The sequence below is a fragment of the Chenopodium quinoa genome, unplaced genomic scaffold, assembly GCF_001683475.1.
Source record: "Chenopodium quinoa cultivar QQ74 unplaced genomic scaffold, ASM168347v1, whole genome shotgun sequence".
Lineage (NCBI taxonomy): Eukaryota > Viridiplantae > Streptophyta > Magnoliopsida > Caryophyllales > Amaranthaceae > Chenopodium > Chenopodium quinoa.
The window spans coordinates 456,896-482,343 of NW_018744828.1; the positions used below are offsets into that span (position 1 = coordinate 456,896).

At 31.9% G+C, this 25,448-nt stretch overlaps 4 protein-coding genes and 1 long non-coding RNA gene across 5 annotated transcripts; 2 read left to right on the forward strand and 3 right to left on the reverse strand.

The window, feature by feature from the left end:
* The first annotated feature begins 6,528 nt into the window (after positions 1-6,528).
* On the forward strand, positions 6,529-8,140 carry LOC110704262 (abscisic stress-ripening protein 2-like). The gene is made up of 2 exons (XM_021882058.1): positions 6,529-6,861; positions 7,544-8,140. The coding sequence occupies exons 1-2, from the start codon at positions 6,727-6,729 to the stop codon at positions 7,838-7,840; spliced, it is 432 nt and encodes a 143-aa protein (XP_021737750.1). The 5' UTR covers positions 6,529-6,726; the 3' UTR covers positions 7,841-8,140.
* Positions 8,141-11,031: 2,891 nt separating this feature from the next.
* LOC110704264 (abscisic stress-ripening protein 2-like) lies at positions 11,032-12,323 on the reverse strand. Its single transcript, XM_021882060.1, has 2 exons — positions 12,042-12,323; positions 11,032-11,519 (listed from the first exon to the last, which is right to left on the reverse strand). Exons 1-2 carry the CDS (start codon positions 12,195-12,197, stop codon positions 11,343-11,345), a joined length of 333 nt encoding a protein of 110 aa, XP_021737752.1. The 5' UTR covers positions 12,198-12,323; the 3' UTR covers positions 11,032-11,342.
* Positions 12,324-13,846: 1,523 nt separating this feature from the next.
* LOC110704263 lies at positions 13,847-15,937 on the reverse strand. Its single transcript, XM_021882059.1, has 2 exons — positions 15,421-15,937; positions 13,847-15,127 (listed from the first exon to the last, which is right to left on the reverse strand). The coding sequence occupies exons 1-2, from the start codon at positions 15,485-15,487 to the stop codon at positions 14,820-14,822; spliced, it is 375 nt and encodes a 124-aa protein (XP_021737751.1). The 5' UTR covers positions 15,488-15,937; the 3' UTR covers positions 13,847-14,819.
* A 1,159-nt stretch (positions 15,938-17,096) lies between these two features.
* LOC110704267 (abscisic stress-ripening protein 1-like) lies at positions 17,097-18,093 on the forward strand. The gene is made up of 2 exons (XM_021882062.1): positions 17,097-17,293; positions 17,622-18,093. The coding sequence occupies exons 1-2, from the start codon at positions 17,165-17,167 to the stop codon at positions 17,787-17,789; spliced, it is 297 nt and encodes a 98-aa protein (XP_021737754.1). The 5' UTR covers positions 17,097-17,164; the 3' UTR covers positions 17,790-18,093.
* A 4,283-nt stretch (positions 18,094-22,376) lies between these two features.
* LOC110704268 lies at positions 22,377-25,032 on the reverse strand. The gene is made up of 4 exons (XR_002507890.1): positions 24,836-25,032; positions 24,210-24,378; positions 23,489-23,713; positions 22,377-22,796 (listed from the first exon to the last, which is right to left on the reverse strand). It is a non-coding gene; the product is annotated as an uncharacterized LOC110704268 (long non-coding RNA).
* Positions 25,033-25,448: the final 416 nt, after the last annotated feature.

A 25,448-nucleotide genomic window follows, 5' to 3' on the forward strand; every position in this document is an offset into this window, starting at 1 on the left:
GCCCACAAATTAGCTCTAAAATCGGAACCCATAATAGCAGCCCTTCAAATTGGAAAGGGACGGTTTCGGTGGTGGGCGAAAAATGGGTAGAGGAGGTGGATTAAGTGGTTGGGTTGGGTAGGGGAGGTGGTTTTGGTGGTGGGTCTGCCGAGAGGGTGGTCGTTTTTTCCTTTTTTTTATTTTTTATTTTTCAATTTTCTTTTTCTTTTTTTTTGTTTTTTTTTATCATTTTATATTTTTTTTTATTTTAATATTTTTCCAATCACGTAACAACACGTGTGCAAACAACCCCAAGTCACACATGGTAACTTATTTAACCAGTTTCAAGTCACTTGGGACCATTGGGAGCGGGAGAGGTATAAAGGTCGGATTATTAAAAAATAATCGATAGGTGGGATTATTTTGGGCGGATGAGGCAAAGGTCGGATTATTCTGGGCAATTTTTCCTATTATTAAATTAGGCGTATTATTTTATTACTTGTAGTACTTTCAACAAGGGCAAATTAAAATTTTGCCCTCTTTGCTCTAAAATTAGAGGGCAACACTAAAATTTCGCCCTTTTTGCTCTATTATAGAGGACGAAAACTAAATTCACCCTCTTTACTTTGAAATAGAAGGTTTCGCCCTCTTTGCTCTGTAATAAAAGGGCAATTATAATTTTGCCCTCCTTGATAGAAACTAACAAGGCAAATTATAACTCGCCCTCCTTGACCAATTAAAGTCGCCCTCTTTTTTTTTTCTTGTAGTGTTTTGGGCAGAGCAGAGTAGAGCAGAGCAAGGGTCAGCAGAGCAGATTAAATTTCAGAATAGCAGAGCAGATTTCAACATTATTATTATTATTATTATTATTATTATTATTATATTATTATTATTACTATTATTATTATTATTATTATTATTATTATTATTATTATTATTATTATTATTATTATTATTATTATTATTATTATTATTATTATTATTATTATTATTATTATTATTATTATTATTATTATTATTATTATTATTATCTCAAAAACAAAAAGTCATACAACCTACAATAAATTAGTGGAAAGTCGAGATACAATCTGGGCCCCCACTCCTCTAGCTATAGCAAAGCCTACCCTAGTAAAAATATGAGCTACAACAGGTGCTCCAACGCCTTGCGTCGTCGAGAACCTCTGAATTCGCTTAAGCAACGCAACAACCACCTTCTCTAATTCACCAAACGAAGAAAAGGAGAAGGGAATGAACCCATATCCAATCTCCTGACAACGAGCCTCATACTTAATCCGCTTTCGATGAGCTGCATCAGCCACAACCCGTCCAGGAATAAAGTCAGATAGCCCTGACTGTGTCAAAGGAGAAGATCCTGTCAAATCTACACAGACATCGCGACCACGATCCCAAGAATAAAGTAACACATCAGCAGGTCTAAGGGCCTCGTCGTTCCCTCCAGACAACCCAATGTCAACCTCTTTCCTTGCTAAAATCCCAGAACGATAGCAAACATCTACTAGGGTATCCCGAACAACATTATGTCTATGTTTAATACCCACGATACCAGCACATGACACCGCGTGATCGCCTAAAATATCCCCTGGAAAAACCCTCGAACATGCAGAGCATGGTGTCGAGGCAGAGAACAACGGAACACCCAATCGGTAGCGTAACACACATCGGTAAGTCTTTGCGTTCATAGTCTGACCCAATCCTGAAATAGGAACAGCCCGAAGCCAAGTAGACGTGTGATCTCCTTGCTGAGATTTCCACAATGCTGATAGACAAGGGGATAATGAAAAGGTGGATTCTGTAGAATCGGTGGATTATTATTATTATTATTATTATTATTATTATTATTATTATTATTATTATTATTATTATTATTATTATTATTATTATTATTATTATTATTATTATTATTATTAAGTGCATATACGATTTAGGTGAGTGAAAACATAAATAAATGTGTACCATATTTAACATATGTTAATAGTAGAAAGATAAAAGACAATGGTTTATTTATATTTATTTCACAAAAATTTTAACATAAAATGATTTAATGAGTAATAATGTATTATTTTACTTATAAAATTTTCTTAATCATATATCTTTTACCCTAATAATAATAATAATATACAAAGTACTACTTGAAAACAACCTCTTTTTTTTTTTAAATTCTTAAATTGTATGGAAAGATTTGAAAAATAATTTAACTCAATGAACTAACTGAAAGGAATGGTGTCCTTTGAACAAGTGTATTATTCTGATAGTGGGTTCAGAATTATTAGAAAGCTAATATATTCAGTAAGGTCAAGTGATCGGAATGCCTAGGTGGAGGCAGCTTCCGATCAGTAATATTAATGTATAATTAATATTACAGCTTAATCTTTACTGAACCCTTCGGGTCACACCCAAGCAATTAACAAACCAACTCGACGAATTAATTCGGAAGAAATTAATGAGTCGCCTGAGTATTAAATATTTAGACGTCGGAAATTCGAGTTTAGGGCGTCGAAACCGAGCGTCGGAAGTCGAGTCAAAAATAGTAAATGACGAGACGCGCAAATAATAATAAATCAACAATATTTCCCAAAATACCCCTAGCATCGGAATGTCCCGGGCATCTGAGTGCTAGGGGCATAATATATTAGCATAGGTGGCTAGCACGTGCACCAAGCCGAGCCTAGGCTGGCTGGTGCATGCTAGCGCACCAATGCTATCAGCCATGGGTAGCCACGACCGCAAGCAGCAGCAGCAGCAGCCCGCACAAGGTGTGCGTGGCTTGCTGGCCGCAAGCAGCAGCAGCCTGCACAAGCGTGCGTGGCTTGCTAGCTGCTCACAGCAGCCCGCATCACCTAGGTGCGAGTGGGTGGGCCGTGAGCTAAAGGTGAAGCAAGTAAAGGGAGGGTTTAAATGTGAGGGACATGTGGCACAAGGAGAGTATGGAGTGGGGAGCAAGTATGATCCCCTACTCTCCAAGTGGTCCTCACTTTCCTTTACATGTATTAGTGAAACTTGTAGATTTATTACTCCGTATTAGTTTGCTTATTTGTTTTAATTTAGCTTTAAAATAAATTGTGGAATTTCATGCTTCCACATTGATGGGATATAAATTCCCACTCTCCCTCTTCCCTATCAATACCCATCTTGGGTTTTTGGGAAGAGTGCTTGAGTAGGAGTTCAATAGAGCATTGCATTAGCAAAAACTCTTAAACTCACATAATACTTGGATTTTGGTCAGACCTCGCTAACCTCGAGGTAACGGACCTAAAAGTTGGTAGTTGTTTTTGCGGGTGGATCTCCGTCAGAGGCTATCGTATTTTCGGGGCTAAGCTTCTCAAGTAAGAGCCCAATTTATGGGGCGAAGCACGCGACAAAGGTAAATTTCCTATTTTGCCCTTTTGTATTTATTTATGCATTAGTGATATTATTTATTGCGAGCGTGATCCTTGGCTCGGGTTTTTTCCGCGGTGAGTGGGACTCACCAAACCCCAACACTAACAATCAATACCCACATACATATAATGTTTCTACACATTGTGATTCTAATATAAAATGTTTATAAAAGAAATTGTTATTAATTGTTATTATTATTATTCATTTTTTTGAAAGAATTGTTATAATTATTAGAAATTATTTATTAATAATATTATTAAATATTAATTCTTAATAGTTTGAATTATTAAATATTAATAATGATAACTATTATTATTAATTATTATTATGATTAATAAATATTAATTATTATTAAAATTATTTTTAATATTAATAATTATTATAATTATTCAAAATAATAAGTTATTATCATCAATACAATATTAATTATTATTATTGAATATTAATTATTATTATTGTTATTATTAATTATTATTTGAAAATAGAGTAGAGCAGAGCAGATTTGATTTGAGCAGAGCAAAGCAGAGCAGAACAGAGCATAGCATCTCTAAAGAACGGGGCCTTACTAATGTTTCTCGGTTGCGAAAAAACTAAAGAAATTTGGTTTATCCTTTAACCAAGAGTTGGTTGCGCATGTCTCTTATTACACCTGGAGGCTTGGCGGCTTGCTACCCACCCTAAACAACCTCAGAAAGAACAACTCCACTCTTAAAAAGTTATCTTTTTTTTTATTTTTTTTATTTTTTTATTATGGAGCATATGGAAAGAACGAAATTATATTATTTTTCAAAATGAAACATTAGATATTCCTCGAACTTTTCACAGATCGCAATTTGTGTTCAACGAGTGGCAATGTCTCACTCTCACATATATCTCTTGTTCCCACATCACTCGTGGGTCTAAATGTTTGGGCCAAGTCCGTTGTCCTAAGCTCAGCGACCTGAATTTACAAAAATACCCCTCCATGATCCAACCAATCATTAATCATTACAAAATACAGATTTGCCTTTATGGTCTGTTCACATTTACTGAACTGAGCTGAACTGAACTGGACTGAATTGAATTGATTGGAGATGAACTGAACTGGCTGAGCTGAAATGAATAATTTATGAGAGAGGGAAATTAGGAGCTGAACTGAACTGGACTGATTGGATTTGAAGTGAACGGAACTGAACTGAGCTGAACAGAACTGAACTGAAATTATCAAATTAAGTAAATGTGAACAGGCCCTTAATCTGACCAATTAAGTACAGCTTCTGCCACCTAAAAGTACAGCTATATATAAATAACACTCCAATCATTACTGATGGTAACTTTTTCCTAATTCTCTCTCCTTCTCTCTCTAAGTACACATTCTCTCAAGAGAATACCATTGCTAACTTAAGCATCAGAGGGGCTTTCCCGGTCACACCCCCGGGGGAGCTAACCTTCCCTGTTTTGCAGGTCGAGCTCTCAGACGTGCAAGCGGAGCCCTCAGACATCCCTTTGCTAGGCGGAGCTGAAGAAAATTTGTGGAATTTGAAGAAATAACTTTAGGACACCTTGATATAACTTATTACCCTAAGACTTCCAAGAGCATTCTATTTCCAGAAACACCTCTCTAAGCTCGGATCACCTATGCAGAGATCCCAAACCCAAACCCACCACCAACCCATCCATTCCATTCCGAGTGCAGCAGGTTTCCTGGAAAACACCCCCCTTAAACTCTTTCAAACTCAAGTTCGACGGTTCACTCTAAAACAACTCAGCAGCAGTAGGTGTCATCAGTAGAGACAACATTGGTTCCCTTATCGTAGCTCGCACCTTCAACCTTGGCAACACCACTGTTTTTTTTTTTTTTTTTTTTTTTTTTTTTTTTTTTTTTTTAGAAGCTACATCTTTTCAAAAAGCATCCTTCTTGCTCTTTAATACGGGATTCAACATTTAGTCATTGAAGGGGATAATTTCCTAGTAATCAACGTAGTAAAAGGAGTTTGGTCCGTTCCATGGCAAATCAATCACATCATCGTCGACATCCTTAATCTTCTTCAAAGGTTTCAGCAATTAAATATTAACCATGTTTACAGAAAAGCAAACAGAGCAGTAGATTGGATCGCGGATGTATGTCATCTTATTAGCGATAACATGGATATTACTCTTTGTACTTCCTCATGTTTGTACCCTATTATTTACTCTGATGCGTTAGGAATTTTCCTATTGAGGAGGGGTTCTTAATTCTTTCTTTTTTCTTACCTTTAAAAAAGAAATGAAAATGAAAGTTTTTTTATTAGGCCTAATCAAACCAAGCCTGGTACAATATTGGCTCGGCCCAAAAAATCAGATTTGGATAAATTTTTTGGCTTGGTCGAACTGATTTTCCCAAAAAAAGTTTGATAATCCAAAATAATCCTTTTTTAATTAAAATTTTAGCCCGTCTTGAAATTGAAATATCAAGTTTGGGCACGTCTTTTTTAGCCCGAAGGCTTAGCCTAAAATGGGCGTGGGTAAAGCCTGGCCTAGCACGCGATCACCTCTAGATTTTATAATACATAGGCCCTGTTCTCTTCACCTTAAAAAAATAATATTAAGTAAAAATAATTTCAATTCAGTAAAAATAAGTTCAGTTCAGTAAAATTAATTTCCGTTCAGTAAAAATAATTTCAGTTCAGTAAAATTCAGTTTTCTTAAAGAAGAATTATAATAGAAAATCAGTAAAAATAATTTAAATTCAGTAAAAATAATTATAATTCAGTAAAAATAAGTTCAGTTTAGTAAAAATAAGTTCAGTTTAGTAAAAATAATTTCAATTCAGCAAAATTAAGGTGAATCAAAAAGGGCCTTACAACACAAAATTTTAACAAGATGCAATTAGCAACATAAATTTACCTTACATATTTGATATGTTAAACGGTTGGAAATTATATATTATGATACGATAAATATTGGAAATTAAATGATATGATTTATTTGTAGTATATTTTTATTCTCAATAAATTGCTCTTAAACACTTCTAGTGACGTGGCAGTTGGGGGACAAGGCATTGGACCATCACATATTCACATAGAGAAAAATATCAACTAAGTCATAATTGTAATGAATGTAGTTAAGAATTTGGATACTATTATATAGGAGAATATGCGAATTGGATAATATCTTCCAATTAACGCGGATAACGCTATTTCTTAACAAATATATCAAACAACGAACATATTTCTTGACCTATAAGTATTTCCACCCTAGTTGTCTATATAAACGTTAAAAAAATAAGCTCATTAACCAATAAATTGTGCTCATAATAATTCTCTTAAAATTTATTTTTGTTTTATTGTTAGTCTAATTATACCGTCCTCAAAACTCAACTAATACACTATGGATCACCACCATCACCACGGTCACCACCATCATGAGAACGGGCACGCCGATGCCGAGAAGCAACTAAAGCATCACAACACCCTTGAGCGTATTGGTGAGACGGCTGCCGTTGCTGCTGCTGCTTATGCCTTGGTAAGCTTTTTATTTGTTTCCTTAATTATTAAGGGCTTGAGGATGCATTATTGTATATATTGAAATTTCACCAATTATTGGATTAATTCATTGTTGTATATTTTGGTTGATACAAAAATTGACATGAATGATTCAATTTATATCTTTTCTAATTAGTATATATATTAATTTTTTATTATATAGATTTATAGTATTTAAATTTAAGGGCATCTTCTTAGAGCAATTGAATTATTGTTACGATTATGTACATACATTGACTCAACAAATTCATCAAAGACGAAATAAATTAAATATTTTAATTCCATCGATTTATAATGATATATATGGGTGAATAATCTAGGGTTTAATTTGAAAAGTTTTTTTCTTTTTCCTAATTAAGGTTAATTGCTAAGTATACATCCACGTTTGATTCCTAATATGAGGTAATTGAAATATTATATATACACACACGTATAATTTGATGTTGTTAGTGCTGATTTGATTAGGTTTTATGAATAGTTATGGGATTATTCTATGAACGGAGTAATGTATTAGATTGATTTTCATGTAATTTGTATCTGAACTAAACTAATTAAAGCTGAACTAAATCGAAATTAAAGCTGAAGTGAACAGACCCTAAATATATAAAAAAAAGTATCGATTTTTAAGTGGAGTTATAACGATTTTTATGTGTGATATACAGTATGAGAGACATGAAGAAAAGAAAGACCCACAGCATGCTCACCAACACAGAGTGAATGAAGAGATTGCAGCCGCGGTTGCGGTTGGTGCTGCCGGTTTCGCTATGTACGAGCACCACAAAAAGAATGAAGCCCAACATGAGCTACATTCTTCCCAACACCATGGTCACCATCATGATCATCATAATCAACATCATGGTCATCATAACCTACACCATGGTCACCATCATGATCATCATAACCAACACCATGGTCATCATCATGATCATCACCACCATGGTCACCACCACCATCATTAAATTAGTTTGTCCATTATTTTGGGATTTTGCGCTACTTAAGTTTTCCTATAATTATATTAGACCTTTATGTTATGTAAGAGTGACTAGTGTTTGATATCTTTTATTTGTTTAGGGTTACAACTGATCGAGTCGAGTTTGAGCTTGATCTAGCTAAGGCTTTGATAAGATGGACAAATAAAATTATGTTTATTAAACTCAAAGATTATGTTTTCAAGATGGAGTAAATAAGTTACTAATTTTGAAGTTTTATTGCTATATAAAGAATTGGTTGACTGGCTGGTCAATTGACTCAGTTCATCATTTCTCGAGGATATCTCGTTAGTTTTTATGTAATTTCAAGCTTTTAGTTTAGCTTAACAAAGATCAATCATGAGATTAGAGTTACATTGTGTTGATTAACTGGGATTGGATTACTTATGAATCTTGTTAAGTTGTTATATTTGGTCACTCAAATTTTTAATTATTTTTTAATAATACAAACTTTGAAGGTATTCGCTTTATACAACTTAAAACCGATTAGTTACCTCATGAACAATATTAAACAACTTTACAAGATAAACAAAAAAAATTAATAGGACGGCTAAATAAGTTGTAGGTGAAATAACTTGTTTAAAGTGAATATTTCTCAAAGTTTGTATTATTTAGAAATAATTAAAAGATTGACTTGTTTTTAGCGGATCGCTTAAATTTTGTATTATTTTTGACAATTTTTCCTTATTTTTATAAAAGTTATTCAAATATATGTGTAAAAAAAAATCCAAACACCTTTTTTCTGGAACTTTCAAGTAGCCATTGAGTTTAAGTCAAATTAAACATGAACTTGTACGATTTTAACTCATTTACTAAAGAGTTTTACCACCCCCGTTTTGTGAGACATCAAATTTATATAACAAGCTTTTGCACGGAACTAAATACTTAAACGATGAAAGTTCTAGAAGATCTTGTGATGGTTGAGAGATAATGTCTTTCTGAATGTAGACTTGTGAATGACTTTGACAAATAATGTACTGGTATGAGCAAATACATCATGGCATGCATATTGCATTTTGAATGCACTATTATCAATTTATCATACAATCATACTAAAATATACTAGCACAATCGAATAACTTTGCGTGGCAGTTAACAGGCATACTTAGTTGAAGTTTTGAAATAATTACTTCTTAATAGCTGTGATCAAATTGTGTGTACACCATTTTCTCCTTTAAAACTCTCTTACACTAAAATATTCCATAACATAAGTAATTTTAATTGCAACACATTGCATCATTTTTGATTCTTTTGAACAATGTAAGGATGCATACAAATATTTTGTTCCTCGTTAGTTGCTTGAATTTTGGGACTTCACACAATATACTCCTTGCTTTTTAGTTTTCATATATCAGGATTTTAAGCTCCATGTTTAAAGGTGGATGTAGGTCATGCCTCATAACGAGTCCATGTGTTTTGGGGTAAGGTAGGCTTGAATCACGGTCCAATATACAATTTGTGTGTTGTGCCGTGCCAAAATTTTCAAATAGTCCGCCCTTGTATTGACCTATTTCATATGCCATGGTATCGGGCTTTTGTGCCTAAGTCATTTACATAATTTAGAATGTTTCGTCATTTTATGTCAAATCAAGTTGTACCATGCCTTGTTGTACTTCTCCTAGATAATAAAGATGGCTCAGACTTGACCTGCAATAACGTGTTGTACCTATATCATATCCGTGTATTGTGTTGGGTCGGCTTGGTCCAATGCTACTCTAGGACCGTTATGATTACTTGTGGAGTTGTGGGTTGTGGATTTTATAAAAATGTCTAGGTTCAATTAATCTTCCAAATTTATAAATTGCTGCAAAATATCTAAGATTTTTTATGCTATGCGAAAAATCTAAAGATTAAATTGAATGGCTGGCCCAGTAATAATTTGAATATTAAGATTGGAGAAATATTCAAGGAGTGGCCCTATGGTGTAGTAGTCTAACATGATTGCGTAACATAAACTTGAATTTCAAATTACAATTTGTGTAAAATTTGTGTCTCACTTTCTTCTGAGACTAGCAAGTTTTTACCAAATTTTACATAGATTATTTATTCATAAGGCCTATTTTTATAAAATTTTATAGTATGATGTATGGCTCACAAAATGATGTTGATTACTCTTATACAAGTACTCCTATTATTTAAGAGTAAAATGGAAATAGTAAATCTTTAATACTTGTATATGCATTATACACTAAACTTTTACTCTTGATAGAGTTTTTAAAGCTAGTACTCCCTTCATTCCTGAAAGTTTAACTCACTTTGCATTTGTAAGGTCTCCAATAAACATCTTTGATTATGAATATCATCGGCTACATATTAGTAAAAATTATAAAAAGTTAATATTTGAAAATTTTATAATAAGGGGAATCTAATAAGATCTCTCATGCTAATTTATTTTTATTGTATACTCCCTCCGTTTTTAAATACTTGCTCCATTTCTCCGTGCGCGGAATTTTAGGAGAAATTGGAGAAAGTAATTAAATTGGGAGGTAGTGGGGTAGTTGAGAAAATAAAAAATTGTAAAAAGCAAAAGTAGTGGAAGAATAGGAGGATAGAGAGTATTATGTTGGGTCCACTAAGTATGAGAAATGAATTAAAAATTGTAAAAGCTTTCCAAAAGAGAAAATGGAGCAAGTATTTAAAAACGGCCGGAAAAGAAAAGTGGAGCAAATATTTAAAAACGGAGGGAGTAAATCATAACACGTGGTCAAAGTATTTTATTTTGACAACATGAATAGTAAGTGAGTCGAATTTTCTGGAACAGAGTTAGTATTATTGATAGCCGCACAATATATTAAAATCAAAGACTTGAACTTGTGAACTTTAACTTCTCCAACCACTAGTTAATTAGCAATCTATAAATTGATTACATATTGTGACTTATTTAGTCGTAATTATTATTAGTCAAGTGATCCCTGTTGATATATGGTACATCAGTACATCTATATCTGCTCCCGAGTAGGGTATAGCTACACCCGCTTCTCGTCTCTAATAATTTTTATTTTCATGGTCACTGTCTCACAAAAAGGCTAAAATTGAATATACGTTTAGAGACATAGGGATTATATCATCTCATAGTTTGCATAAACTGAATAATTATTTCAACACATGAGAAAAGAAACTTTGAGACCTTAATTATATACTTCGTATTACTCTGCATAATAAGTAGCCAATACATATGATGTATTTTTGTATTAAGAAACATCAATCCTTAAGCAAACAACACCATATAAATAATTATTTTTGATAAAAGTAGTCACAATATAATTATTTTTGATAAAAGTAGTCACAATATGATGCAATCGTCCCAAATAAAACTAATTACATATATATACACATACAAAAACACACACTCAGTAGATGATCACTTATTTTCCATACATATTAATTATACAATCAAGTACGTACACATGAACTCTCAAGCCGTAGGAAAAGCAAGCAAAGCATCGTATAGAAATACGGTATAGTAACGGCCTTAGAAGAGGTGGTGCTTTCCATCATGTTCTTTCCTCTCTTCCTTGGCTTCCTTCTTCTCATGATGCTCATGGAAGGCATAGCCACCGGCCCCTACAGCCGCGGCAGCTGCGATTTCTTCCTCTAGTTTGTGCTTGTGTGCATGCTCTGGATCTTTCTTTGCCTTGTGCTTCTCATGCTACATATATACAACATTACGATTCCACAAGAATTAATTAGTTGACATAATCTAGGTTACATAGTACAAAAAAAAGTGTTTTACGTATTATATTATGACACTATAAATCAAAATTATATATTATGCTAGTATTGATGAAGAAATTATTAAATTATAGGGTATCAACTTACTTACATGATTTTCACTTATCATCCGATGTTTTTAACTTGATTTTATTTTGATTGTAATTTAAAGTTCAGTAGCTCCTACTTTTCTTACTCTTAAATTTTATCAAATCTCGTTTAAACTTAAATTTTTCAGAACAAATAAAAATAGAGTAAAAGAATCGCCTTAATAACCAATCATTAATTAATGTCACACACAAGAAGTCAAATTTAAAGTTGTGTGTGAGAGATTGATGAAACTCTATATTTAACCTAGACTCTCCTATATGACTATTTCACTTCACCTAGTAAATTAAGACTACACATAACATATAATAGCTAGTCATTGATATTAGATAATCAAAGTAAGGTGGCTTACAAGAGCAAAAGCACCGGCTGCCACGGTACCAAGCTCACCCAAGTGTTCTTTGTGCTTGTGTGACTTTTCTTCTTTCTCATAGTCTATGGGCTTGTTGTCATCTTCACCACTCTTGTGGTGGTTAAAGAGGCTGTGGTGGTGTTTCTCTTCCGACATGATTATATATGTATATATATATATTTTTTTTTTTTTTTTTAACTTGGTATGTTGTGAAAAACTACAAGTGTTTTTGATATTGTAATTCTATGTAACAATAACACTTGATGTTATGATATGAGATTATGTTGGTAGTTGGTACCACTATATATAATGAAATGTTTTCTATGATGGTTCCGTATTCGACATAAAAATTCACATTTTTGTTATCCTTTTTAGAATGGTGGGTCATGATTTATACAAGTATATACGAAGTATATAGTTTAATAGTTGCATTATTTTAGATTTTTGTAAGAGTGGGTCTACAAGAAATTTCATGTGATCTAATTCGGGTGCACATTTCACATCAAATAAAGTTAACCCATTCATTTTGTTGTTGAATGAAGTTGATGAAAGCAAGGGTTAAAAATGAAAAAGTTTAGGTAAATCTAGTAAAGTTAATAGAAGAATTTCACTTATTGAAACTTTTAATTAGTCTGCTAAATAATAATATGGATAAGACTTATTATGATGAATTTGTATATTACTTGGGGTAAAAACTAGTTATAACTATTTTAAATCCAAGGGGGAAAAAAAAGTTAATATATGACAATATTGTTTTAGGATCGGAATCAACAAATCACACATATATTAATCAGACAATTGTATTACAACCAAACAAAGTTTGTATACCCCTTATCCAAATACAAATAAGTTCAGGTTATATATGTAAGGTGAAATAAACTCATCCTAAAGTATTAGACATATGGCAACTAAATAAACTCTTGATTTTAAGTTTTTTCAAATCCAACAAGATATTGGAGTCCTGTTCTTTTGAACTGCTATGCTCTGCCGAACCTTACTCTACTCTACTAAATATGCTATGTTGAAATATGCTTTGCTCTACTCAAAAGAACAGGGCCTAATTAAAGCTTTGATGAAAAAGTTATTATCTCTCTAGTGCACCAATTTACCCCAATTTGATGAGTTCACACATGAGATGAAAACCTTAGTTCAACACGTGTCCACATCTTTTTAGCATACACTTGTCACAATTCAAATAAAAAGAAACTATGATCAACCCGCCTTAAGGCTATAATCACTTTCATTCACCTTAATTCAATTCCCATAACATAATATTTCAAATAAATTCATATCAGATCAGATAAAATCCGTGGAATAACAGTTTCACGAAGGACAAAACATCCCCTATCATAATCCACCGACGAAAATGAGGGCAAATAAGATAAAAAATGAGGACATTGAGGGGCAGTAATGTATGGTTTCGTAGGATGTACAAGGGGCCAGATGAGATGATATAATCTTGGAGTGGTTATCTTTTTCTAATTTGCTGTTGAAATTCAATAATGTTTCTTGGACACTTGGCCCAACTAATGAAAGTCATCAACATCACTAATTAAGTTGCTATCAATAAAGGATATCATTCAATACTTGTTATAATTTTGGTCGGTTTAATTGGCACCTTTTGTTTGAAACCATTTGTTTGTGATTTTTTGTTAGTTGAGAGAATTTTGGCACTTGTATGATTGAATCTAGCTCTCACTTACTTGTTTTATAAATCACATGTATTATGCTTAGAATTGTTTTCAATAATGCCTGATTAGCCCCTATATTATTGCATATTTATGGATTATTGTTAGCTCATCTGGAACCATTACAAGATTTGTTTTAAAACAATTAATGCCATAATTAAACAATTATTTACTACACTTTCAAAGAAGTTAGTGATAAATCCTTCTTAGACATAAAAATACAATAATTTTTTATTTTTAACTTGAAAAATTAATCCATTGTTTAGGTAACAGCTCATGAATAAACTCTTACCATACAAAAAATAGGAGTTAATACAAATTGAAGGTACTAACGTTTGCCAAAAGTTGTAGATAAGGTACTAACGTTTCAAACGTTGCAGATAGAGTACTCACCACATAATTGACCTTCTACAACAGGTTAACCAAACAAAAAAAAAAAAGAAAAATTAAAATTTTGACATTATTAAAGAGGGGACTAAAGTTTGCCATTGTTCAAGAAATCTATCAGTTAAATTATAGCTGGTACAACTCCAAAAAAACCGACTTCCATATATACTCATCTCCATAGCCATCTTCTCCACATTGCATCTATTGAAAAAAAAAAATCAGAAGAAGAAATCACAAAAATTACAGGAAATACAAAGTGGTCTTAATTCATGTCTTCTCCTTAATTCATGTACAACTAAACATGGTCTTAATTCATCCATATTTTCTGCCACAATAAGCACTCTCTTAATAAGCAAATCATAACATTTGATTCATGATAAAATAAGTGCATAATAATAACAACACAACAAAGAGAAGTGGCTTCATTCATACATGTACATTTGTTCCATTACAAAATGGCTATATAAGCCAAGCCATCCATTTCAACCTAAGCATTGTCATGGTAGTGACAAATCCCAAAAGATTATAAATGATTTGTCACATTAACAACAAAAACCTACTTAACCATGACAATGCACTCCTACAATTCACATCTTAAAACTTAAAAATAAAATAAAAATAAGAACAAGCTTAAATCTAGCAGCTCCTAACCCCAAAAACCATCTAGTTGCACATACCCCCCACCCAACCTAACAACAACAACCTACACATCCTCCTTGAAGAGCAGAGGGAAGCCATCAAAATAGACTGTCATGTCATTGTTGATCCAGGCATGAAAGTCACGACCATCATTGTAGATGAGGTCGTTGAGGATCCACTCGTCGACAGAGGCCCTGGGACCGAAAAAGGGTTGGAGTCGGGCTAGGTGGCGGGTCTTCCACCACAGACGCCATTTCCTGCAGACCTTCTTCACATTATCCCGACTACCCCAGTCCAGCTTGGAGAAGACATGGACCACAAGCAAATCGGGGTTGCTGAAAATTGGGTGAGCAACGGAAAGAGCGTCCATACCTAGGTAAATTAACGGAGTTAGACAAGGTATTTTCCATGGAAAAACCTACTCTGTTTCAATAAGCCAAAACCCTAGACATAATTCTCAAGAAATTTTACCCAACAATAACACAATTCAATTTTGATAATCACCCACAACAACAGAATTACGCAAACAAAATACAAGATCATGATAACTAAAACAAGAAAAATCACTTTCAAACAAAATTCGCCCAAATAAAAAAAAACAGAACAAGCATACAACACCATTAATGGCGAAATTAAGAAGGTGAAGACAAAAAAAGGGAATATACCTTGAGTAGATTGAAGCTCAGCCAACTTTGCTTTCTTGCAGGAAGATGGACAATCACACTCCCACATTGATGGCGATTTTCTTGAAGAGGAAGTACGAGTTTTTTTTTTTTTGGAATGAAATGCTCTGGTTTTTATCTGAAAATGGAAGTAATGAGGAAGCCAATGGGGTGAAAGAGTGAATAAAAAGGCTTTTCACCTTCCAAAAATCGCGCCATTGTCAGTGTAATGATGGCTTTTCACTTCCCAAAGTACAGCTGAGTGGACAATTAAGCTTTTTTTTTATTTTTTTTAAAGGGAAATAGGAAGTAACCGGTTATAAGCAATTGCAACCGGATTGTTAACCTTAAATAATGGGTTCAATACCTTCTTTGCAACTTTTGAAACGTTAGTACTCTCTTTGCAACTTTTGGCAAACGTTAGTACCTTCAATTTGTATTAACTCCAAAAAATAGTCTAGTATAGAGAAGCTAACACTTGTAAATATTTGAGAATACATTCATTCCATGATTCATTGATTCTATCTATGGTTGTCATTTGAAAAATAACATACATAATTTTAAAATTGAACAGTTCAGATTAAATGATTTTGGAATTATATATAAATGTTAATATTGATTAAAAATTAATTTAATTGTTTCCCGAAGAAAAAAAAATAATTTAATTTTCTAATTTTTAATTATTAATTAAACTGATTTGCTATTTGACGATAAAATATCACTCATAAATACAGTGTTAATGACCATCTTACCCTTATTTTAAATAGTTATTACTTCTTCGTCCATATTCACCTTCAACCCACAAAATCAGACCACCTCACACCATTGTCACCACGAGTAATACCACAACCACCACCATCGCCACCACTGCTACCACTGTCACAACCGTGCACCACCCCCTCCGTTTTCAGTGATTAGATATGAGAGGTAATGTTTGTGATTAGATGTCATATAAAGGCCTTTCTTAGGCTTGGTTGTGAATTTATGATTTGATATAAAAATTTAGTTGATTTTAATGGCTACTTGACTAGACAAACTAATAATAATTAAATCCAAAGAACTCCAACTATTTACGCAAGAATGTTCCAAAAATAACACTTTTTCCTCGATGTATATAATTTATGCTTGCCGATGTTTACTCTATCACTAATATCTTTAATCACCAATATGTAAAAACTATGAACATTGAATTTGAAAGTATGAAAGTATACCTTTTTCTTTTTCTTTTCTTTTCTTTTTATTTTTCTTTTTATTTTTTTTTTATTTTTTTTTATTTTTTATTTTTATCGAAAGTATGAAAGTATACATGGGTCAAATTTAATACTCCATATTTTTGAAAAGAGACCAGGAAAATATATAATAATACAAAAGATTTACTTTATACAATACATCTAATCCAAATTAAATTAAAAGGATTATTACAATTTGATGACCAATTAGCATTTTTTATTGTTTAATAACAAAAACTTGATGACGTCGTCTATGCATGTGAAGTTGCATGGCACCTTATCCAAAACGATCTTGTACGTACGTAATATAAATTCAACGCGTTAAGTATAATTAAGCTTGCAAAATTGTTGAATTTTCATCTTTGTCACACGTAATTATAAACTTAATTAAGAAGTAAATTAATATCACTTGTCTATATATAGATCATCAAACAAGCTTTAGATATAAGTATTTTCCATTTATAATCATAACCAAATTCGAGCAAATTCTTGATACCTTTCAACTTCTTATTAGCATCATGACTGGTCTCCACCGCCATCACAAGGAGGATGCAGCGCCTAAAGACCCGAAGAAGGCAATGAAGCACCATAAACACCTTGAACATCTCGGCAAAGCTACTACCATTGCTGCCGGTGCTTATGCCCTAGTAAGTGTTGCTATCTTTTGGCTAATTAAGCATACTTAATTACATTTAATATTTGTGATCAGTAATTTGGATTTTATAATTGTACACAACCATTTAATTGTACAATATATACCTAATTAATAAATAATTTCAATAAGCTTGTTATAATTTATTGAATATGTACGTTCATGGTTGATATAACAAAGAATTATATAAAATGTTCTATCCCAACTCTTAAAAATAATTATGCTTTAGTGATTTATAAGCCTTTTTAGTATTATTTCTACCTACATTGAACATTTTATTATTTTAAAATATTAACTATTTTTTTACCCATGAATATTTGCAGCATGAGAAACATCAGATCAAAAAAGATCCAGAGCATGCCCACAAGCACAAGGTAAAAGAAGGGGTTGCTGCCGCGGTTGCAGTTGGGGCTGCTGGATTTTCATTCCATGAACATCACAAGAAGAAGGAAGCCAAAAAAGAACTTAAGAAAAACAAGCACAAACACTAGTTTATAATGAGTCTCCATTATTAATTTTTTTCTTTCTATTTTACGATTATGTGTAGAATTTTTATCATAAATTGTTTTTTGTGATTGATTGTATGAACCATTGTTATCTTTGTATTTATTTTTTTTTTCATTTTATATATGATCATTTATTTAAATTCTTTTTGTACCATGTGATCAATTATTGTCTTATTTTTGTGACTATTATGGAGTATTCTCTATTTGTATCATCAACTTTAAAGTAGTATTCAATATATATTACCTATCAAATTATTACGTGTGTCAGCGCAACAACATATGTCATATGATAATTAAAAGAAGTAGGGTCTGTTCTTATTGACTGAACTCAGTTGAACTGAACTGAAATGAACTATACTGAATATTTTATAAGAGAAGGAAATTAGGAGTTGAACTGAACTGAACTGAGTTGAAGTGAACTGAATTGAACTGAACTGAACTGAACTCAATTTCAACGTATGAGAACAGGCCCGTAGTATAATAGTAATAGATTGTTTGTGCTCCTTTGATTTAATTGTAAGAGTCCAAGGGATACCTTAATAGGCTAGCAAGTTATTGGTGTTCGTGTTACTTGAGTAGTTGAGTATGTGTTGAATATGTTTAATTTAAGGTTTTAAACCTGTGTATAAATTTTAAGGGTATGACCTAAGAATATGAAATTTTATAAATTTAAGGGTATGAATTGTGGTTAGGAGATTTGTTGAAGGAGATACAACTAAAAACTAACGCATAAAGTATATTTTCTCCCTTTCGAATTTTATTTCGTCGTTGTTAGCTCTTTAAGTAATAATTGGCTTTAATTTTGTACCTCCAAAACTTCGATCAGAGATCATATAACGCAACTCTAATAGTCTTAAAAAGAGAATACAAAAAGATTTATACGAATCGTTTCAAAAAAAAAAAAAAAAATTATATAAAGTATATGCTTTGCTCTCATTCATGTGTTCTTAGAAGTACCATTATTAAATTAGCTAATTGCTAGGAATTTAATGCACATTTTATTTATTCACTCGGCTCGGTGACCTCAAAGTCACAGGGTGAAACTCTTACCAACTATACCAAGTGTAAAAGAACCATCTCAACCAAAAGCTTAAGCTGATTGTTGAAGCCCAAAAATTTATTTTATACTCTATCACTCCCCCTCACATGAAAAACCTTTTAAGTTTGAAATGTGGACGCAGTGCAGACCCTCCCATACCCAGCGCAAATTAATTCCACTTTAAAGGAGGGGTGGATGAGATTTGAACTCGTAACCTCTATGTCACGTTGATGGTTGAGGCCAAAAATATGTTTTACGCTCTATCACTAAGTACTATTTGTTTACTTCTATGCACATAATTGATAATCAATGAACAAAATATTAGAGACAATTGAAAAATCTGTCTCTAAATTAGATAGAGACCGAATTAAAATTCGTCTCTATAGCAACAAATAATAAGAAGAATGTATCTAAATAATATTATACGTAATAGCTAAATGTGACGACCTACATATAAATTAACAACAAACTGTAACACAACTTGTTTTCAATGGCAAAAATTAGAATTTGATGTTATTATAGTAACAAATAATAAGAAGAGTATCTCCAATGACAACAAAAGAAAATATCGTGTCATATTATTAACTGACACTGGTAAATGGCAACAAAAATATAGAATGTTATAATCTATCAACAATAGTTTAGACGATTTGATCTAATGACAAAGTATTCAAAAATTTACTGTTACTAATTCAATACAAATAAAATATCATTATTCATAGTTTGTTGCCATAAACTATGACAATAAGACAAAAACATGATGCTATCGAGTAATAACTAGTAAGACAATTTGTTTTAAACAACAACAAATAAAAAAAAATGTAGTCATTAATTATTAAAAACTTAAACCATAAAATGTTGCTTTTAATTAGGCATTGAGAAAAGCATGTCGTTGCCTTTTGAGTGTTTTGCAACGTTTTAAAAATCTATTGTCAAACTTAGTTGTTAAAAAGATTTATTTTTTTCGACAAACAACCTCAATTTTTTTAAAACTTTAATAGGAAATGGAACACACCATTTATATGATACACATGTACACTAACGTATGTTCATTTCAATTAATTTTAACTTATGAGGATTATTCTTATTTTTTTTTTATTATAAATCTAATTTATTGAATTTAATAATATTATCTTATTAGAACGTATCTTAACATAACCAAACTTAATTACTACTAGCTTATCAACTCTTATATTAGCGGTAAAATATATTTGGGTAATACTTATTAACATATAAATCCATGCTAATTTTTCTCTAAAACTCATTTGGGTTGGTAAATGCACGACGAAAGAAAATTAAAGACGTAAAGATTGATAGGTATATAAAGGCAAAATAAGTAATTACGAGTAATAAAGACATAAACACTTAATAATTAACATAAGAAAAATCATCAAATAAACCACGAACGACCTATGTATATATATAATTAAGATGGTGCTTAGATTAAATAGCCAGAAGATTCAAGAATTGAACCTCCTTCATTATTCTCGTAGTCATAATATTCTAGAGGTTCATAAACCATATATCTAATTGCTTTCACTGACAAGAATTCTTTCGAATGTTAAGTAGATAATTCTAGAGAAATCATGAGCAAGTACTAACCTTGCTTGATTTTTATGGAAACTTTTGCTAGAATATGCACAAATGCTCCCTAATGGGCCAATAAAATTTGGGCCACACCCAACAAATTTAATAAGGTCTGATGGATTCAGATAATGTTAAGTTCAAATAAGTGAAAAAACATGTTAAATAGAACACACTACCACACTTATTATGACTTAAACATATTAGATAATAAGTTGTTGCTTGGTCAACAATTGTAATTATTTTAAAAGTACTGTTAAAAGGCCGAGTGTAGTATCTATAGTTTATTAGTTTAGGGGTCTAACTTTTTGGTCTAAATTATTTTTATCTAATAAGGTTGAGGATGAGTTAAACTAAGGTTAACTCACCAAAACTTCTTACCTAGAACCAAAACACTAAGGTTAACTCAGTAGAACTTCTTACCTAGCTATACCCAAAACACAAAGTAATAAAAAGTTAAACCCCAAGCATAATATGTATCAAAAATTTAGACCCCAATCACAATATGTATTAAAAAATTGGACTCCATGTCATTTGTTATCTTAACTCAATGTTTAGGTGACACCAAATGATAGAATTCCCTCCATTATGTTTTATTCTACAAATTCACTTTCTCTAAAGTACTCTGCATAATATATATATATATATATATATATATATATATATATATATATATATATATATATATATATATATATATCTATATATATATGCTTACTCTGCATAATATCTTAAATGTTCGAAAATATAATTACTTTGCTGATACTACATCACAATAATAATTATGATCAGTAATAATTATAAAAATTTAATATTTTAAAAATATTTTTTGATGAATCTATTTGGCTTCATTGTCATGCAATAATAATATTTTATGATTTTAAAACCACTAAACCTTTTTTTTTTCCGACCACAAAAATATGTAGCTGGTAAAATCACAAAAAAATAAATAAGTTGTAGTACATATATAATTGGATAGAGAAGCCATAATATGTGACCAAATGCCTTGTACAATATAATATAATTTTTTTATGAGATTAGTTGTGGTGCACGCGCGCGCGCATCATTTTGTTTATCGGGATAAATAAATCAATTATGAATTTACAAGTTGAATGTTTTGACATTATAGAACAATCCTTTAATTTAGTGAATGTGTCAATTTTCTATTAAAAAACATTTTAAATGTAAGTATAACCAATGCAAAATGTGGCAGGCCCAAATTCAATATTATTGTCCATTAAATGAAGGAATTCTATTTTTTGGAGTATCTATTAACTACACAAACGTGCGAAATAAACTTTAAATCATTTGTACGGATTTTTTACAAATCAATATTCTTAAAAACTTATTTCTCATATACAAAGCTGAGAATTTTATATATCATATGTATTTCACTTTACCAAATATTTTGGACTTATTCTTCCAATAGCACAAATACATTAAGATTGTTGATAAAACATTGGATAAGTTTGTCATCGCGTCTCTTATTTTTCAATTGAGCATCAAACCGAGTATCATAAAAATGCACAACAACATTGGTTGATTTTGGAAACAAACCAAAGTGTGCTTTAGCAAAATCTAACGGAACATTCTGCATGAATTCAAACATTAATTAACAACATGTGAAGTTAAATTATGAAATCTGAAATAAGCGATCTCTTTTTAAATTTTTTTTTACAACAATTAAAAAGGTAAACAAATAGTAAAAAAATTTTCATACAATATAATAAAGTTTGTTTGTAATTTTCCTTTATAAGTATATTCAAGACCAATTAAATTCATGGAGTTCAATATTAACACTGAAAGGGTTATGCAACACATTAACAACCAAATTTAGTTCAATTATCAGATGAGGGTCACAATTTTAGGGCAATTTCATAGTTCCATCCCAACATCGAAGATTTCTGAAGCACATTAGCAACCAATTTAAAGTCAATGTAGTCATCAAATTAGGGTCATAAATTTAGGGCAATTTCATAGCTCAATCCCAAGATTAAAGAGTTTTGCAGCACATTAGCAACCAAATTACAGTCCATTCAATCATCAAATTAGGGTCATAAATACAGGGCAATTTCATAATTTCATCCCAACACTAAAGAATTGTGCAACACATTAGCAACCAAAGTTGGTTCAATCATCAAATTAGTGTCATATAATTTCAGGAAAAAGGTACAATTTCATACTTTCATCCAAATTAAAGGCAAATATCATTCAATGGCTTGAGCTTATATAAATGATATGAAGATATTGCTGGAATAATATGCAGCCTTGGTACTCACTGAAGATTTACGAAGGGAAGGAATTTTGATTTCCAACAGCAACCTCACAAGCAACAAAGTTTCATATCCTGTTTCAACCACAGGTCGCACCTGCAACAACATGTTATAAATCAGCATGTTTAAGAAAATGATGAAGAGATGAAAATGGTGAATTTGGTTGAGAATTTTATTACAATAAATATCAAGTATTCAAGAGACTTGATCCTCTAACAAAGCTAATTAAAGCTATATTAAACTTCTGAATTCTTCTTGTGATCCCCTCTTCCTACCCTCTATTTATATAGACATCCAGATTTTCACATTTCTTTTAGCTTACTCTCTGCCTTCTTCCTCAAGCACTTAGCTGATTCATTGTGCAATCCTAATTGTTACCTCCTATATCTAGTTCATTACACATTTACACAATATCATCAAAATTTATGCTGCAATTTCCACTTGATCAGCAAATAGCAATTTTATGTTGACAGCCAACTCACATACAAAAGCAAACCGAATATAGAGATTATCAAAAGATAATCAGATGAATGCATTGGATTTCATGATTCCTGTAGGCAACATCTCACATGAGACTGCCTCACAATAAGTAAATTTTTACAAGACGATTCAAGGTGGCAACTCATAATGTCTTGCACAGTGTAATAAAACGGTTAGCTCTTCATCTAACTGCAAGACTAAGCATAAAAATGGAAGTACAAACAGTATGCTAATTACCTAAACAATGGTAATGGCTTATAAAATTAGAAAATGATGGTAAGGCTTGAGGATTAGGAGAGACCATTTACCTATTCTAATATTGAAAAACAGATGCAGTCCAACTACGCGAAGAGAAACTGGAAGAAGTGTTTAGTCTCCTCTGAGGATTAGGAGAGACCATTAACCTATTCCAATATTGAAAAACAGATGCAGCCCAACTACGCGAAGAGAAGCTGGAAGAAGCGTTTAGTCTCCTCTGACTTTGAAGAAACTCACGAGCCTCAATATTCTTCTAGATCTCCTCCTCTTTCAGCCTAAAATCCAACATAGCAGAGCAAGTGAGCTCCTCATTAGCCATATAAAGAAGTAAAACTACAATAAGAGCTTAGAATGCAAAAATTCGAAAGCTTTGAAAAAAAAAGACAAAATCATAAATCGATGTATGCATGAAACAAAAAATCCATTGATCAAAGTAAACAACAGTAAAAATGGATCAATTAATCAAGCAAAGATGAAATACCCAAACAAAATCATGAAACTAACACTGCCTAAAGATCTGAGCTTGAAGCTCTACACAAACCCAGAAACAATGGAACACTCAAATTGTAATCACCTATACAAGTCGAATTTGAGAACGCCACAGTAATCCGAAACTAAAATTGAATAACAGAAGACATCTCTAAGCCTTCAAGATCTTGCTAAACACACAAAAAACTGTAAACTATAACAATGTTCTCACCCAAGCAAGAATGGCACAATTATCAAACAATAGAACAGGAAATTTCACTGAAGACAATCAAAGACTATTACCTTGCATTCAGATAAGGGAGCTTCCAAACAAAGAGAGTCTCATTAGCAGAAATAGTGGGCTCCATCTCTGAACCCTTGCTCTAATAGAAAAAAGTCATCTTCTCAGCAACTGCATTCTTTAAATAAGTGTTTAAGACATCTCCACGCAAAAGTTGACCCAATTACGTTTCTGCAACATGATGCAGAAGACATGAACCACTATTTCAATCAAAAAATAAAAATGTGAAAATCCCACATAATTAAACAATAAAAACATCCTATTTCTAACCCCAAACCCCTAATAAGCAACGTATCACCCCCATTCTACATTCTCCAAAATTTCCACCCAAATCATAATCAATAATTCATAGAAAATGCATAAATCTACACTAATTCAGCAATAAATCAACACACAACCAAAGTCAAAACACGTTTTAGTACACAAAACAATATCCAGATGACTTAGATCCCAACAATTCCAAAAAAAAAAAAAAAAAAAAAAATTAATCATATGTTTAATTCAGTAGCAACAATAACTTAAAATCTCAATTCTAGAATCACATCCAAATAAACACTAACCTAGTTCAAAATTCATTCAAAAACTATTTAAAAAAAATCCTAGAAGACAGTTTTTCAAAAATCAGGACCTGCCAAGGACACCATTAACTCAAGCTTGCGTCCAATGACTTGAAGATCTAGATTACTGACTTATACTCGAGCCATAATCCCTGAAACTTGATACTTGAAAAAAATTGACAAGAAATTAGGGGCTGACCCTATAAACGGCAACATTAATCCAAAATAAAACCCATAAATCCCTTTTAAAACCCTAGATTAAGAAAACTTCACTAACCAGAATTTGACATACCCAGAATGCAAGTGAGTAAATTGATCAGGAGGTCCCAACATTAATTTTTGATCAAATTGAACCCTAAAATATTCAACCCACAAATATTAATGAAATTGGTTTCCATTTTTTTCTCAAAATAGATCGAAGTAAATCTGATAATAATTCACAAAGATTAAATCCGATTTTAAAATTTTCTGGAATTGCGAGTACGAGTGAAGTTGAAGGTTAACGGCGATAGCAGAGGGCATAGCTGTGATCGGTGTTCGTTGGTTGTTGAGGTATGGTTTTGAATTACGCAATTTCGAGAAAATGCATGAGTATATACACATAAAGAATGGGTTTGTTTGAACAATGTGTGTGTTATGATTTTTGTTTGTCAGGATTATGTAGTACAATTGTAAGGAAATATA

Coding starts and splice junctions, on each gene's coding strand:
- LOC110704262 (XM_021882058.1), top strand. CDS start 6,727: ATGGATCACCACCATCACCACGGTCACCACCATCATGAGAACGGGCAC. Junction 6,862..7,543: donor CTGCTGCTGCTTATGCCTTG/GTAAGCTTTTTA, acceptor TGTGATATACAG/TATGAGAGACATGAAGAAAA.
- LOC110704264 (XM_021882060.1), bottom strand. CDS start 12,197: ATGTCGGAAGAGAAACACCACCACAGCCTCTTTAACCACCACAAGAGT. Junction 11,520..12,041: donor CAGCCGGTGCTTTTGCTCTT/GTAAGCCACCTT, acceptor GTATATATGTAG/CATGAGAAGCACAAGGCAAA.
- LOC110704263 (XM_021882059.1), bottom strand. CDS start 15,487: ATGTGGGAGTGTGATTGTCCATCTTCCTGCAAGAAAGCAAAGTTGGCT. Junction 15,128..15,420: donor TGAGCTTCAATCTACTCAAG/GTATATTCCCTT, acceptor TAATTTACCTAG/GTATGGACGCTCTTTCCGTT.
- LOC110704267 (XM_021882062.1), top strand. CDS start 17,165: ATGACTGGTCTCCACCGCCATCACAAGGAGGATGCAGCGCCTAAAGAC. Junction 17,294..17,621: donor CTGCCGGTGCTTATGCCCTA/GTAAGTGTTGCT, acceptor GAATATTTGCAG/CATGAGAAACATCAGATCAA.